At 36.5% G+C, this 16,745-nt stretch overlaps 3 protein-coding genes across 3 annotated transcripts; 2 read left to right on the top strand and 1 right to left on the bottom strand.

Annotated features, from left to right (window-relative positions):
* The first annotated feature begins 258 nt into the window (after positions 1 to 258).
* LOC109185026 lies at positions 259 to 8,885 on the top strand. Its single transcript, XM_019335026.1, has 5 exons — positions 259 to 368; positions 729 to 2,740; positions 2,896 to 3,118; positions 3,498 to 3,580; positions 8,580 to 8,885. The coding sequence occupies exons 2-5, from the start codon at positions 776 to 778 to the stop codon at positions 8,652 to 8,654; spliced, it is 2,346 nt and encodes a 781-aa protein (XP_019190571.1). The 5' UTR covers positions 259 to 368; positions 729 to 775; the 3' UTR covers positions 8,655 to 8,885.
* A 2,869-nt stretch (positions 8,886 to 11,754) lies between these two features.
* On the top strand, positions 11,755 to 13,252 carry LOC109184996. Its single transcript, XM_019334992.1, has 2 exons — positions 11,755 to 11,932; positions 12,870 to 13,252. The coding sequence occupies exons 1-2, from the start codon at positions 11,869 to 11,871 to the stop codon at positions 13,250 to 13,252; spliced, it is 447 nt and encodes a 148-aa protein (XP_019190537.1). The 5' UTR covers positions 11,755 to 11,868.
* A 1,226-nt stretch (positions 13,253 to 14,478) lies between these two features.
* LOC109184995 (S-norcoclaurine synthase 1-like) lies at positions 14,479 to 15,278 on the bottom strand. Its single transcript, XM_019334991.1, has 2 exons — positions 14,924 to 15,278; positions 14,479 to 14,841 (listed from the first exon to the last, which is right to left on the bottom strand). The coding sequence occupies exons 1-2, from the start codon at positions 15,134 to 15,136 to the stop codon at positions 14,479 to 14,481; spliced, it is 576 nt and encodes a 191-aa protein (XP_019190536.1). The 5' UTR covers positions 15,137 to 15,278.
* Positions 15,279 to 16,745: the final 1,467 nt, after the last annotated feature.

Genomic DNA, 16,745 nt, shown 5'->3' with positions numbered 1-16,745 from the left:
GTCCAACGCACATACTTACTCGCACCCATCGATAGTATTGTCACCTTTTAAAAGCATTATTTGTAAGCTAAAATGAAGAAAAAAAATCAAGTTTCAAATAACTCCTTATTTTCTTATTTGAAAAATAATATAAAAAGTAGATAATGATAAATATGTCCTTTCTATTTTTCCTGATGGAAACGTTTCCAAAACTAGAAATGCAACGTTACCCCATAAGTTTCCATGCATCTTTTTACTATTCTAGGATATAAGCTCTTTGTCCCGTTTCTGCGTAGCCCGTTTGAATTCTATATTTCTACTTCAGAACTTAAACAGATACTCACTCTTTTGCCTGTTGGTTGATCGAACTCTACTCCAAAGTTTCAAAGGTAAATATGTTTCAGCTGGGTGTTTATTTTAGTAATTTTTTTGATTTTGGTTTTGTTCTCGTTTGTTTGTTTGTTTGTTTATTTTTTGCAAAGTTTAAGCGGGAAGGGTTACGTATGGTTCATGATTTTTTGGGAGGATTTTGAGTTTTCTCCATTTCTAGAACTGATTTCCGCTTTCCTTAGTTCAATAGTTCAGGTGTGCCTTTAAACGTTGGCGATTTGGTGGAGATCTGAGTGTGTTATCATATTGCAAGCATTTCAAGATAGCGTTTTTTTTTTTTGGGTGAGATTTTAGGTGGGATTTGTGGATAATTTAAGTTGTTTATCATATTTCTAATGATTGTGTACCAATGAAGGCAGAAGTAAAAGGTAAGGGTTTGGAGAGAGGTGGTAGGAGCTGCGATTTCATGGAGACTGAGCTCAAGATCAAAGGTAAATTAGGGTCAAAGAGAAGTCTTCCTATGCCTGTGTGCGGTGCAAGATGCAAAAAGAGGAAGCAGGTGGAATCTGATAGCAAAGGTCCTAAGGACATTAACACAAGCCAGCAGGGAGTTCCTGAGATTATTGAGCTGCAATTTGTAGATGACATTTGTGGATGCAGAGAAAATTTTCCAGATTACTGTGTTCAAGAAGAAGAAAATGGCTGGAGTGTTATTCCTGATGATGATGATGACCCACAATATAAGATCTTCTTGGCTAGTACTGTACAACGGGGTACATCATACACGACTACACTTGAAGAGAATGGGTCACCCGTGTTCTTACATTATGAAACAGAGAATGTGTGTGGAGATGAGTCTGATTATGTGTGCAGGAGTAGTGTGAAGAACATTAAGAAAGGGCATGATGATGGTAGGGGGGAGGGGGATGATGATGACCCACAATATCTGATCTTCTTGGCTAATACTGTACAGAAAGGTACATCATATGAGACTAAACTTGAAGAGAATGGCTTGCCCTTGTTCATACATTACGAAAAGGAGGATGTGTCTGGTGAGGAGCGTGGTGATGTTAGCAGGAGAAGAGCGAAGAACATTAAGAAAGTGTACAATGACAATGGTGGGGGGAATGTTGTTGATCCACAATATATGACCTTCTTGGCTAATACTGTACAGAAAGGTACATCATATGTGACTAAACTTGAAGAGAATGGCTTGCCCTTGTTCATACATTACGAAAAGGAGGATGGGTCTAGTGAGGAGCGTGGTGATGTCGGCAGGAGAAGAGCAAAGAACATTAAGAAAGGGTACAATGACAATGGTGGGGGGAATGATGTTGATCCAAAATATATGACCTTCTTGGCTAATACTGTAAAACGAGGTACATCACACACGACTACACTTGAAGAGAATGGCTTGCCCTTGTTCATACATTACGAAAAGGAGGATGGGTCTGGTGTGGAGAGTGGTGATGTTAGCAGGAGAAGAGTGAAGAACATTAAGAAAGGGTACAATGACAATGGTTGGGGGAATGATGTTGATCCAAAATATATGACCTTCTTGGCTAATACTGCACAACGAAGTACATCATACACGACTACACTTGAAGAGAATGGGTCACCCTTGTTCTTACATCACGAAAAAGAGGATGGATGTGATGATGATCCTGTTGATGTGTGCAGGAGAAGAGTGAAAAACATTGAGAAAGGGCACAATGCTAGAGAAAAGGCTTTTGGGACTGTTTCTGGAAAGTATAAGGTGGAAAGAGCAAATGGTTTTAAAATGGTTCTAGAAAAGAATAAGGATGTGTCTGTGGTTGTAGACAATGATGTTGATCCAAAATATATGACCTTCTTGGATAATATTGTACAACGAGATACATCATATACTGTTTCTGCAGTGCATAGACTAGTACCTAAGAGTCATTACGAATATAATATTGACAGTGGATCACATAAAGAAAGGAGTACTCAAAACTGGAGAATATCAGAGAAGGACAGGGAGGAAGAAAACATAGAAGAAGATTGTTTGGTTCTGAATCAAAACATTACATGTGAAAACTATGCTGTTAAAACTTCATCTTCAGGCAATTGGCATATGGAACGTGGTTGTAATCATTCTGAAGGTGTCGAAGCTATTCCAAACAATTATGCTGTGGTTTGCAAGGAAAGAAGCCCTGAGCTCTCTCCTGGGAATCAGCATGTGGAATATGATCTTAAGGACTGGGAAGAGGAAGACATAGATTATGCTTATCGGGCTTTACTGCAAAACATGACATGTCAAAACTATGCTATTAAAGCATGGCAAAGCAATCAACTTGTGGAATATGGATGTAATCATTCTGAAGATGTCGAAGTTATTCAAAACGATGATGCTATGGTTTGCAAGGAAAGAAGCCCCGGCCATTTTATTTCTTCAACAGAATATCTCAGTGTATGTTTTATATATCACCTCCCTCTTTACTCAGCCTTTTTGCTACTAAATGCCCTTCTCTCCCTCATTTTGTTTGAACTTTGTATTTTTCCTTTTTGTTCAAAAGTATTCTTAAATATTGATGTAAGCTATTCTTCTTCTCTTGATAAATGAAGCTAGATGCGACCTCCGAACTTCTTGGTGAAACTATGCAATCTCCATTTAGGAAGAAGATCATCGATATTCTCAAGAAGCCATATAATCAATCAGAGTATGAAGAGCTTTCGAAAGATGTCAAAGTTCGAAAGCCAATACTAAAACACTTGGAGTTGCGTAATGGGAGAGATACGTTATACCCTACAAGTAGAAAAGGAAAGTCTTATTTAGATCACCACAAAGGTAAGGTTTATTTCATTATTTCTAAAGTTGCAATACCCATACCATACAATAATTTCTCTTTATGCTGTGAGTACTGGTTTTCAATACTATTTCTTTTACCAGCTTTACATGCCTAGTAAGATTGGGTATTGTTTGTACTCTGTTGTCTTATCATTACACTGCAAGAAGTAGAACTATGTCCTTTAAAGGACTTAGAGTTCTAGTGATCAAAAGTTTTCAGAAACTTATATAGTAAAAGATCATGGTGTATTTTGCTCATAATGCAATAAGATGCATTGGCAAAGATAATTGGTGTAGCTTTTCAATTAAGTTCTCCTCCATTCCAGAGAGTTATTTTTATTTATTTATGTTAATGCATTTTTCCTATTTAAACATGCAGATCTTAAGAAAATACTAGAAAAAGTGAGGACAGACAAACATAAAAGGTTGAACATTTTGCGTGGGTTTTTCTTTTGGCTACAGGTGAGGGGATAATTTCTTTTGCACTTTAATTTGGAAACTAGTGAAGTTCTTTTTGTAGGATGATGTAGAACAAACATGCCTGTTTTTACAAGTTCCATTATGTTGTCTCTCCTATCTCTCTCCTAAAAACATTTAAGTCTGTATATTTTCTGGGGTTTAAATTTAAAGAATATGTTAGTTTAGTATTGTGGGCCCCTGATAAAGATAGAGTATTGGATAGTGGGGGACTGGGGGTCCTTGATCGTTAAATACACCTATACTTCTGCTCAAAATGACATTTACTAGGTAACTTTTTCTTTTATATTTTGGTGGTAATTCGCGATAGAGATCTTGGTTAAATAAGTTTGCAAAAGAGGGTTGTGAGTAAAAATAGGTATTGTAAATGATATGGAGCAATAAGATTTGATCTCATAGGAAAGAACTCACCTGTAGGTTTGCTTGATTAGAGAATAATGAACACAGGAAACTAGGAAAGAACTCATAGCATGAGAGAGAGAGGGAGAGAGTAGTAGATGAGAAGGAAATGCTACAGGGTGCAGATTATTGAAGACAAATTAAATATTTGATCTCTTTTCTTCCCTCCTCACACTCTTGGGCTCTGTTTGGCAGAGCTTATTATTGAAAGGTAAACTAAAAGGAACGTGAACTATCTTCTTGTTATTCCATCTTAGAAAGAACAACACATTACAAGATATTATATAGGAAGATAACAAGTATTGGGAAGGGACATAAAAGGTCTAAAACTATTCCACTCTCCAAAGACTTAAAAGCATAATAATAAGAGTAGGCTGCTCATATTCTAACACTGCTCATATTCCAACACTCCCCCTCAAGTTGGAGCGTATAAATCAAAAGCTCCCAGCATGCCACAAATATATTCAATTCTAGGTCCACGAAGAGATTTAGTGAGAACATCAGCGAGTTGATCGTTTGACCCAACAAATGTGGTAACAATGACTCGGGATGCAACCTTCTCGCGTATAAAGTGACAGTCAACCTCGATATGTTTGGTCCTTCATGGTAGATAGGATTGGAGGCAATATGTAGAGCTACCTAATTGTCACAAACTAGTTTCATAGGCCCAAGCTTGCAGAAATTGAGTTCTGTGAGAAGTTGCTTAACCCAAATTAGTTCACAAATCCCTAATGTCATTGCTCGGTATTCTGTCTCTGCGCTTGATCGTGCAACCACATCTTGTTTCTTGCTTTTCCAAGAAACCAAATTCCCTCCGAATAGGACACAATATCCTGATGTCGATCGCCTATCCCAAGGACATCCAGCCCAATCTACATCTGTGTAACTGACAATTTCTGTATTTCTATGATCTTTATAAAGTAATCCTGTATCTGGGGATCTTTTCAGATATCTCAATATTCTGATGGCTGCATCCCAATGACTTTGACATGGTTCTTGCAAAAATTGGCTAACTACACCTACAACAAATGAGATATCTGGTCGAGTGATAGTCAAGTACAGTAGCTTGCCAACTAACCTCCGATACTTACTTGGACTGGATAGGAGCTCCCCCTGTCTTGGAAGAAGTTTGACATTTGGATCCATGGGTGTGTCAACTCGTTTGCAATTTGTCATTCCTGTTTCTTCAAGAATATCCAAAACATATTTTCGTTGAGACACATAGATACCTTGTTTGGATTGAGCAACTTCAATACCAAGAAAATACTTCAATTTTCCAAGATCTTTTGTCTCGAAATGCTGAAATAAATGTTTCTTAAGCTGATTTATTGCTTCACTATCATTGCCTGTAATGACGATATCATCAACATAAACCACAAGATATATGCTTTTTCCAAATAGATGTTTATAGAAGACAGAGTGGTCAGCCTTGCTTTGAATCATGCCAAATTGTTGAACCACATCTCTAAATCTCCCAAACTAGGCACATGGAGATTGCTTCAACCCATAGAGAGAGCGTTTAAGACGACAAACAAGACTAGCTCCTGTGTTAGCCACAAATCCAGGGGGCTGCTCCATATATACTTCCTCATTCAAATCACCATGTAAGAATGCATTCATGATATCCAACTGATACAGTGGCCAGTGGCGATTAGCTGCCATTGAGAGTAAGAGGCGGATGGAAGTGATCTTGGCTACCGGTGAGAAGGTGTCCGTGTAGTCAATGCCAAAAACCTGCGTGTACCCTTTAGCAACAAGTTGAGCTTTGAATCTATTAACCTGTCCATCTGGCTCAACCTTCACATTATACACCCATCTACAACCAACCACAGAAACTAACTCCCAAATCCCAGAAGAATGGAGTGCTTCCATTTCATCAACCATTGCTTGAGTCCACCCTGGATGAGTTAATGCCTCCTTGACATTGTTTGGAACAAAAACAGTTGACAAACTAGAAATGAAGGCACAATATGATGGAGATAGACGTTTCTGTGAAAGGAAATTATAGATAGGGTAAGGATTTCGAGTGGATTTTTTACCTACTCGGCTAGCAATGTGAGAGTGTGTTGTGGTGTTTTGGACTGTATCATTGGGTAACAGTAATGTAGGACATGACTCAACTGGGTGTGTACCCTCTTGGGAATCTTAATGATTGCGTCGTTGGTAGGTGTACAACAATGGTGGAACATTCCCTTCCTCTTGGATGTTTAGAGTTGGTATAATTCTTTCAGGAATAGGTATGGTCCTTTCAGGAGCAGTGGGAGATACATGTTCTGAGAAATTAGGAACAGGGAGAACTTCTGTGATTTCAATGGGTTCCCCTAAGAAATCAGACTCTACGGAGTTGGAAGAGAAAAAGGGTGTTGTTTCAAAAAATGTAACATCGAAGGAGGTATAAAAACGATGTGTTTTAGGACAGTAACATTTAAAGCCTTTTTGGAGGCGAGAATATCCAAGAAAAACACACTTTATTGCCTTGGCATCAAGTTTATCACGTCCTGGAGAAGTATCATGAACAAAGCAAGTACACCCAAAATTTCGCAACGGGAGCTTATGGAGAGGTTCCTGTGGGCGCAAGATATGAAGAGGAATATTTCTTTGTAAAACAGAAGAATGCATTCGATTTATGAGATAACATGAGTGAAGTATAGCATGCCCCCAGAAATTCTTAGGAACCTTATTATGAATAAGCAAGGTATGAGCTGTTTCAACAAGATGACGAATTTTTCGTTCAGCGACTCCATTTTGTTGAGGAGTTCTAGCACATGAAGATTCATGAAGTATTCCATGTGAGGAAAAGAAAGAGGTGAAATGGTCAGAAAAATACTCTCTTGCATTATCACTCCGTAAGATTTTGAGAGAAACCCCAAATTGATTCACAATTTCATTGTAGAATTTTTGAAACACAGCGAATAACTCAAAACGGTTTTTCATTAAAAAAGCTGCTGGAAAAGCCGGAAAAGGCAACCACCGTGACCGGAAAAGAGTGAGCAGTGTTGCCGGAGCTTCTTTTGAAGGAATGTGACACCAAATCAGTGAATAAAGCTCTTAGTTTGAGATAGTATAGAAAAGTGATGATGAACACTTTTTTTCACGGTGAGTTCATCTGGAAATTTTCAGGTCCTTCAAAGGAGGCTCTGATACCATGTTGAAAAGTAAACTAAAAGGAACCTGAACTATCTTCTTGTTATTCCATCTTAGAAGGAACAACACATTACAAGACATTATATAAGAAGATAACAAGTATTGGGAAGGGACATAAAAGGTCTAAAACTATTCCACTCCCCAAAGACTTAGAAGCATAATAATAAGAGTAGGCTGCTCATATTCTAACACTTCTCATATTCCAAACACTTATTTAAGAGCTTATAGCTTATTTTAAGCTACTAATAAGCTATATAAGTGTTGTTTGGTAATGTTCTTAAAATAAATTCGTCGCTTAAAATAAGAGTTTATTTTAGAACGCTATCTAAAGTAGCGTTTCAAAATAAGTTAGTAGCTTCCTAACTTTTTTCCATGAAATCTCTCCTCTCCTTGTTCTCCCCTTCTGTGATAAGTTTACATATATATTTTATTATCAGTCCAACTCTGAGCACTGATTTTCTTATTAACATGTTCTATTTTCCCTTATATTTCAACTTGTGTTGTTTATTAGCTAGACTTCAATAGGCAAATTATACCATGGACTAGGGTTTATCTTGTATTGTGGACCCTGGTCTAAAAATAATCTTCAGATTTTGTTCTTGCGGTTGACACATTCTGTACATACAGTTAGTCATTTCTGTACCTGTAGTAGACACATTCTGTACATGCAGTTGACAATTTTTGTACTTGTAAACAAATTGACGGCACATCACATGATAATTACATACACATAACATGATAACTACAAACACATAAACGCTCCAGACACATAATTTTGAACCAGTGTTTACAATGCAATATGAACCCTGATTTATGGTATAACAATTTACTTCGATATTTTTGGGTTGGACATATATTTAGGTTCACTACTCGGGCTCCTTTAGCTGTGCCATTTGATCAAGGCAAATTATTGTGTGGACCATGGTCCACATACTGCTATGTGAACCATAACAAAAAGTAAATTTTTATTATACTGAAACAGTAAAAGTACATTATTCGTGTACTAAATGTACATTATACAAAATAATGTGTACTTTCAGTATTCAAATAATGTACTTTCCATGAATACAATACTAGAAGTACATATTTGTGTAATAAATATACATTATTTAATAGTATAATCCACACAGCTATGTAGACCATGGTCCACACAATAATAATTGTTTGAACAATGCAGTAACTTCTCATTAATAAATGCGCAAGATTTGATCTAGTTGAACTAACTTTTTTTTCTTTTTTTTTTTTTGGAAAACAGTTGAACTAACTTAATGAACTTCAAAATAGAGAAGTAGCAAACAAGGCATTAAATAGCAACCACAATCCTAGAAATTTTGTGGCTAATATATAATTTACTTTCTTACCATATGAATTCTTAAATTCACAACTATTGAACTACAGAATATTGATTAATGAAAGGTTGGTTTTGATTGAATTGTGGCAGAATGTGACTCTGGTAGGAGTATTCAAGCCTTGGAATGATCCAACATGTCTGGATATTGTGCCTGGTTCTTGCTAATCATTTCAGGTATATTGCTAACTCATGAATTTTCATTATCCATTGCAACAAAATCATTTCTTTGTGTCATCTTGGTTTCTTTTTGGCACATTGATTTAGACACATCAATGTACTTAAATCTGCTTACTGCTCTAATTAAGTACCTCTTGAAGTTGGATGTTAACATAATTAAAAACAATTGTTTGTTTATCCAAGCTGAAGTTGAATTCATGTTATATTGGATTTCTCCCATCCTGATGCAGTGTTCTATATCACAATTAATCAACGCGTGCGTATATTCTATTTTTTTTAGTACTACTGACTATGTTACAATGTAATATTACACGAACCCATGACGTTCTATTTGGGAGAGTCACTTCGTGTCACTCGACCACAAGGTCATTTCGTATAATCTGTTAGACAAATGAAATCCCATCAAAAGGGTGTGTTTGAATTTGTTCGGGTTAAGCTTTTTTTTATTTTTTATTTTTTTTTATGACGAGGGAAGTCTACATGTGTCAGTAAATTTCGTTTTGTGACCCTAGCCGGTAAAAGACCACAAGAAAGTAAATTAGTTTAGGTTATCCATAACTGACCGGCTCAAGCCAAGGGGGTAAAGATTTGAATTCGTGACTTTGTGGTTACAAGTGTGGATCTATTATCATCTTAGCTGCGGTTACCCCATGCTAAGCTTTATTTGGTTCACACAAATGTGAGGCCTAGGTAACATGGTATTCCTGAAAATGATTTATAGTTCATTTTTATTTTGTCACATTCTTGGAAATCTATTCTTTAAAAATTTTAAGTGATGTAAAATTCTCTTTAAAAATTTTCTTGAACCAAATGCCCCTTTTATAATTTCACTATAAGTATAATTATAGGAGAAATAATATTGTGTAAAGGAAGATTAAATAATGGGCACAAAGATTTTAATTTGAAAATTGTAACAATGGAAATACTTGAGATCTTTGATATGAGATCCTCACTAAGGTCGATTTTTTGATATATGGCATAATACTTAAATATTTAAAATGTCAATTGAATTTCTATGTTTTTAACCATCTGCTAGTTTTGTCTTTTTTTTTTTTTTTTTTTTTTTTTGTGTCGATTTTGTTCTATAAAAATAGTTTTTTTTTTTCTCCTATATTATATAATTTATTAGCTTTTTTTTTAAAAAAAAAGGAATGACAGATTAAAATTGTCAAATCATCAAATTGTCTAAAAAATTAAAACTAATTTGATCAAAATAATAATTGGGTACCAAATCTTGCAATATCCTCAAAGTCATTGGACTAAATGTGGGCAAATTGAAATTCAAGAATTAAATTAAATATGATAATATCACAATAATTATGGAATTAAATGTAGAATTTTAGTTGAAAACTTTAAATGATGAGATATTTATTAATGAAATTTGTGCATATATATGTATGACTATTTTTTTCTATGCATGACACTCAAAAATTTATGCGTAACCTTAAAATAGTAATCATGTCAAAATTATGAATTAATTCAGTAAATGGTTCATTGACTATTGATATTTACGAATTTTTATTCTCAATTTTTAATTGAATTATAAATGGTCCTTTAACTATTGATTTTGTTTCAAATTTGACAATCCGATTAAATATTCATTTAGTAAATATTCAATTTATAACACATGAAACAAAGCAAACATAATAATGTTATTAAATTTCAACAACCAACAAAATAAGAAATCGATCAAACCTGAAGTTTACCCTTGTGTTATTTCGGAAGCCATCAGCCCCCAAAGTTGTATTAGCTGTTAAAAAATTGTTGCGCCCCTCCCTCATCACGGTCATAGGAAGAAGGAAAGAACTCTTTTGCCAGTGGGTTGAGCTTCAATGCCGGAGGTCGTCGCAACAGGGTTGCTGGTTCGGCGGCGGTGGCGGTACATAGCAGGGGCAAGGGAGATTAGGGATGGACGGTTTCTGGGGTGGGATAAGGAGAGGATAACTTAAACTACTCCCACACTAGAAGAGGAATTCAAGATATTTTATGGTATCCCAGTGAGAGATGACCACGGTTCCGGTTCGAACCGGAACCGTGACTGTGCAAACCGGAACCGTTCGTACGGTTCCGGTTCCGGTTCTTAACCGGAACCTATAAGGTTCCGTTAAGGTTTGTAAAATCTTGGAACCGGAACTGGCAGTTCCGGTTCCAAATCGAAAAAAATTAAATATTATAGTGTTTTTTTAAATTTTCTTTTTAATAATTTCGGTTAAAATCGGCGGTTTCAACCGGAACCGTCGGTTCTGAACCGGAACCGAAACCGGAACCTTACTACGGTTTTGCCATCCACGGAACCGGAACCGGCGGTTCCGAACCGAAACCGGAACCGTGGTCACCCCTAATCCCAGTAAGTGCTAAAAACAGCAGGATATCCTGCGCCAAAAACAATATCTCGTAACAAAGGCGTAATTTTATTTTTGATATTACACTTTCAAGAGGCAGAATGCTAGACTTGGCCTTTACCGGCCTCCGCCCAATAATCCCCTAGCCACCAATTGATGGACTTGGCATTTTACGACCTCCGCCCAACACATATATAATATATAAACATAAATGTATAATCCAATTATCAGCTTAGACTTTTAATTGAAATTAAACACATGCTCCGATTTCGTAATAGAGCCACCTAGGAATGTAAACGAGTTGAGCGGAACTCGAGCTCGATTGATAATAGGTAGACTGGAGCTCGAGTCGAACTTTGACTGAGCGGCTCGCGAGCCGTTCGTCTATATATATATATATATATATATATATATATATATATATATATATATATATATATATATATGTACATATACATATACATATACATATACATAGATTTTGAATCCGGTGCAACCCCCCCAATTAGGTGAGTTCGTGAGCACTGATCCTGAACATTCATTTTAATATTTTAACGGTTAGGATTTATTGTTTGTTTTATTGGTAAATGGATGGTATTGAATATAATTAGGGGTAGTGATGTAATTTTTGCAGTGCATTTATTTCTTTCCGTGTGAAATATATGGTTAAATATTCTATTTCCTTATAGGTGGTGGTGGTATTTGTGTAGAATTGTATTCATCTAAGCGATTCATCTCCACAGAAAATGCAGAAGAGGAATCGTCGCCAAGTAGCTTCAACTCCGTCACTCAACAGCTTCTTCTCCGTCACCCAACAGCTTTAACTCCGTCGCGCCGGTGACCGGACTTTCCGATTCTCCATGGCTGGGTCCTCCGTTAAGCGGTCAAAGCGTCGAAGGGGTAGTTCTTTCAGTGTTGGTCAAGGTATTTTTCTACTACTCAATGCCTGTTTTTTCTTAGTTTGATTGTGTCATTTATTTTTCGTTTGGGGGTGGGGGTTGTTGTTGCATAGCGGAACGGGTTTGGTGTGGCGGGGAGGGGAGTTTTTTCGACCGGGGTGTTGGTGCACGCCGCCATTGTCGTTTGCTCTATTTTCTCCAGGAATTTTTTTGTGGGAGTTGGGTCTTGGGATGGGGGGTTTAGTAGGGGATGGATGAATGTCTGAATGTATGACTGTGGTGCCGGAAGTCGACGACGAGGGCTTTGTGGGTGATGCAGCAGGGGTGGGGGGTAGTTGTAGTTGGTGTGATGGTGGTGATTGGATGCGCGTTCTTCTTAACATTCACGAGATGCAAAATTTCTAAAATACAAATGTATGTGCGTATAAAGCATCCAGCGTGTGCATTCTGCTGTTTATAAGGGGTTGCATTTTATATTACGTGCATTTTTCTGATATGTGCAAATTATATTTGGAATTATTTGGCTACCTCATTTTGATTCCATTTTCTGTGTGGGGGGGTTTGTCATTTGTTTTTGGCGGGGGGCTTGTGCGTCCTGAATTCATATGTGCTTATATTCAGTTTTTCCTTTTTTTCTTCTCGCGTGTTTTAACTGTTTTGTATCCAATCATTGTAGACTATTGGTGAAATTTATGCGCCCAAGACTGACGTGTTAGCTGGAGCATTGTAGGACATGGTCCAGTTTCTGTGTGTGGGTTTGGGGTTTGGGCTTGTGCATCGCGATTGTTTTTTTTTATGTTTTTTTGCATTTAAGTGGGTGCGCTCTATAGGTCTTTGGTTGGTGCGTATGTCCTTTTCTATCAATTCTATGCTGTCGTGCAGTTGTATTTTGTATGTAATGGTGTTTTTTTTTTTTTTTTTTTTTTTTTTTGGTTTCAGTGATTTACTTTTGCCATTCCCAGGTGATTTTGCGGTTGATCCGGTAGTCGCTGTTTTGGAAGAGCCGGTTGTTGCTGTCGATGTGGTGGCACCTTTGCCACGGACTGATGCTGCCGAAGGACCGCCTCAGCCCGCACAGCCAGCCCCGGTGTTGGACGGCTCAGATGTTGAGCCTAATGAAGTTGATGAGGCATTGTTCCCCCCTTTGAAGATTCGCGTTTTTCTGAAGCATCTGGTTAAACTGATGAAGCGGTTTAATGCTTGCCAAAGGATAATGTTTTTAGTGGCATCGTTTGTGTGTTCTTGGATGTTTGTTTGGTTTATGAATTTTCACGTTGACATTGCGTGTTACATATGTATCCCATATTTCACTTTCAATTTGTGGTTGTTTTTCTTTTCACTCTAGTTTTTTAACAGTCGTGCAAACATGTGTGCCAGGGGAAAACTAACCCAAAACAGAAGAATAGCGCATGCACTATAACAACAATATGCACTCACTTCGATCCCCTAATGCACAAACCGATAAATGCATGCATAAGACTCAGCGTTATGCACAGACTGGTCGCATACTACGCACTTAACGGTGCACAGAGTTGCATATGCACCGTATTATTATTTGATAATAACTCTTACTTACAGTGTAATGCATTCACCTATTCACAACTACGCACTAAGCATACTTTCAAATAAAAAACAATTGTCACGTCGTGCAAACATGGGTGCCAGCACAAAACTAATCTAAATCCAAGAAATAAAACCAACAAGTACTATGCAGTAACTTGAATTCACTAACGCACCCGACGACACATGTCTTTATTCAGCCACAACGATATGCACCGACTGGTCACCTGCTACGCACATAGCAGTACACGGAGATGCATATGCACCATTTTAGTATTTATTAACAGCTCTTGTTTACCGTATAATGCATCCACTTAGTCGTTAACCGTCATTTATTCACTCCAAGATTACACAACACCAACAGTACGTGAGGGGGAAAAACGACATACGCACATGCCTAGACACGCATATGCACCTACCTGTGCTGCTACAAGCCATTAGTGAAGTGTATGCACCCACCTGAACACACACACGCTATGCACATCACATAACTTCTAGTTCGTCCACCAACCCCCAACCCCGCCCACCATCCCAGCAGAAAAAACCCCAATATTCAGCGTATGCACAGACGATGGCACGTAAATGCACTTACCCGTTCATTTTCTCCTCAAGCCTTGTTCACGCCAAGTTCACCTCATCAGCCTTTATAGTAATTCAAAGTATTAATTTCCATCCATAAACTCCCTAATTTAATGCTACAGATTCCAATAATATTATGTCCATAAATAAATTAGAATTACAATTACTAATATATCCTTTACATTGGAAAATGTCCTTAATTACTACCCTAATCTCTTATAATCTCAACCATTGATGGAAATTGAATCAATGGATATTAGGAGACCTCATGGCCTCATCTATTAGAGGGGGTGCACCGGATTCGAAGCCTATATATATATATATATATATATATATATATATATATATATATATATATATATATATATATATGGCTCGTAAGCCGTTCGATGAGCCACGAGCCTGAAATATTTGAGCTCGAGCTCCACTGGATTAGGAAACGAGCTGATTCAAGCTAGAAGTTGATCGAGCTTTGATTGAGTCGCTCGACTCATTTACACCCCTAGAGCCCACCAATGCCAAAGATAAGAATGGAATGAAAACAAACCTAAAATTTTCAGGATCTGCAGGCCATACATTGTACTTTATTTGCTCTTGAGGGCTCACAGTAAGATACAATCTATCAGTCCAATCAAGAATTTGATGTTCGGAAAGAATTGAATCATTTCCATACCCCTCAATATCATCAGCAGTTCTGCCATATTTCTGCTTCTCTTCCATTGGAAGAGCAAAGAAGCTTTTGCCGATTTCACCATCTTTCTCAAGGAAATCATCTGAAATCCCATGGTTTATTGCCTGAATGTTAAACAATCCCCATAAGCAGATAAGAAAACCAAGATGGAGAAAAGCCAAATAATGGCAATGTGTATACCTCAACCTGAAAGCAACCGCAAGAACTGAGAGTTGATCTGAGTTTGGTGAGCTCCTTTGAAGATGAGAGAAGGCTAAGATCAATAGAAGGAAGATCCAGTAGAGGGCAAGAGGCTTGAATATGAGCATCTTTGGTGTGAATATAGTTTTCTGGGACTTGCTTGCAGGCTTCTGCAGCTAGTTGTTGAACTGGCTTGGTTGGAGGAAAAGATTCAGCCATGGCTCCCAAACTGGATCAAACTATTGAAATTTAGAGTAGAATTTAAGCAAACCAATTACTAGAATAGTAAGCAAAGCAGATAAATTGGGGCTGAAGAAGTATATGAAAGTTGTATGATGTTAGAGATCCAAGGTTTGCAATTTGCATGTTATTTTATGGATTTTTTCTAGGTAATCACAACCTCAATTTATTTATTAATACATTTATGAGGCTAAAACGCAATAATTTTATGGTGCCTCTCTATTGCTTTTTTCCTGTGTATCTTACCAGGATCCCACGAATATCTTCCACAAAAAAAATTGCTATTTCTATTTTAGTAAGGACAATCATTTATGCTTTCTCTTTAATTTTCTGACCATCGATTTAAAATGGTAACATATGTGTCTTCACACTACATAGTAGTGACGTATTTTATTTGTTTAAAAATTAAAGTTTAACTGGTTGGTGTTGGTGGCCGTGCATTCTCATCCATTAAGAGAAATGGGGAGTTCAAACTCCCTCTAGTATGGAGAAGTCAATTTGGCTAGCACGTTGCCTCTAAATTGGGCCAGACCGGTGCAAACGAGAATTAGTCTGAGTATGATACGAGCTTAAATGTGTCTCATACAGTTAGAATCTGTTCAAGATACTTCATGGTCTAACAAAAAAAAATAAAATTCACCATATAATTCAATCACATTCAATTAGTTAAGTGATACAGTCATTACATCGGCAAATATTACGGTGGACCATAATCCAAAACGGTGTCGTTTCTTTGAATGAAAAGAAATGGTATCCTTTTCGTGTAATTAGTTCTATTTATATAACATATTCAATTTATTTTTATATACATTGTAGTTTCATTTTAGCACAACAAATTAAAAGTTTCATTTTGTTTCAACTATTATTTCATTAGACATTATACATACAATAGTCTCATTACAATGTGACTTGTTATTGAATTTCATGTCATACACATTGTAGTTTTATTACAATGCCACTAAATTATAATTATAATTCAACTATGATTTCATTGGACAATATAAACTCAAATATGTGAAACTGTTAATTAGTTTTCATTTTATATAGAATGTAGTTTCATTACAACACAACTAAAGTACGGAGTATCATTTTGATATAACTATAGTTTCATTTGACAATATACACTCAATATGTGAGACATGTTATTCAGTTTGTTTTTATACCTAGTGTAGTTTCATTCCAACGAAACTAAAGTATTATTTCAATTCAACTACAGTTTTATTTGACAATATACAATCAATATGTATGAGATATGTTATTCAATTTCTTTTTATATATAACGTAGTTTCATTTCAACAAAACTAAAGTATCATTCAAATTCAACTACAATTTTATTTGACAATATACAATCAATATGTAAGGCATGTTATTCAGTTTCAATTTATACCTATTGTAATTTAATTTCAACCCAACTAAAATATCATTTAATAATATAAACACTGTAAGACATGTTATTTAGTTTCATTTGAGATATACTGTGGTTCATTCTTTTCGGAACACAAAAAATACGAGAATTTATTAAAATTTAATGATTGTCGTATCTTTATTTAAAAAAACGATTCCGTTTTCAAACCAAGGTACACCGTAT

Source organism: Ipomoea nil, unplaced genomic scaffold (genome assembly GCF_001879475.1).
Source record: "Ipomoea nil cultivar Tokyo-kokei standard unplaced genomic scaffold, Asagao_1.1 scaffold1303, whole genome shotgun sequence".
Taxonomy (NCBI): domain Eukaryota; kingdom Viridiplantae; phylum Streptophyta; class Magnoliopsida; order Solanales; family Convolvulaceae; genus Ipomoea; species Ipomoea nil.
Note: the sequence above shows the minus strand (reverse complement) of the source record. Positions and strands in the feature narration are given on the sequence as shown.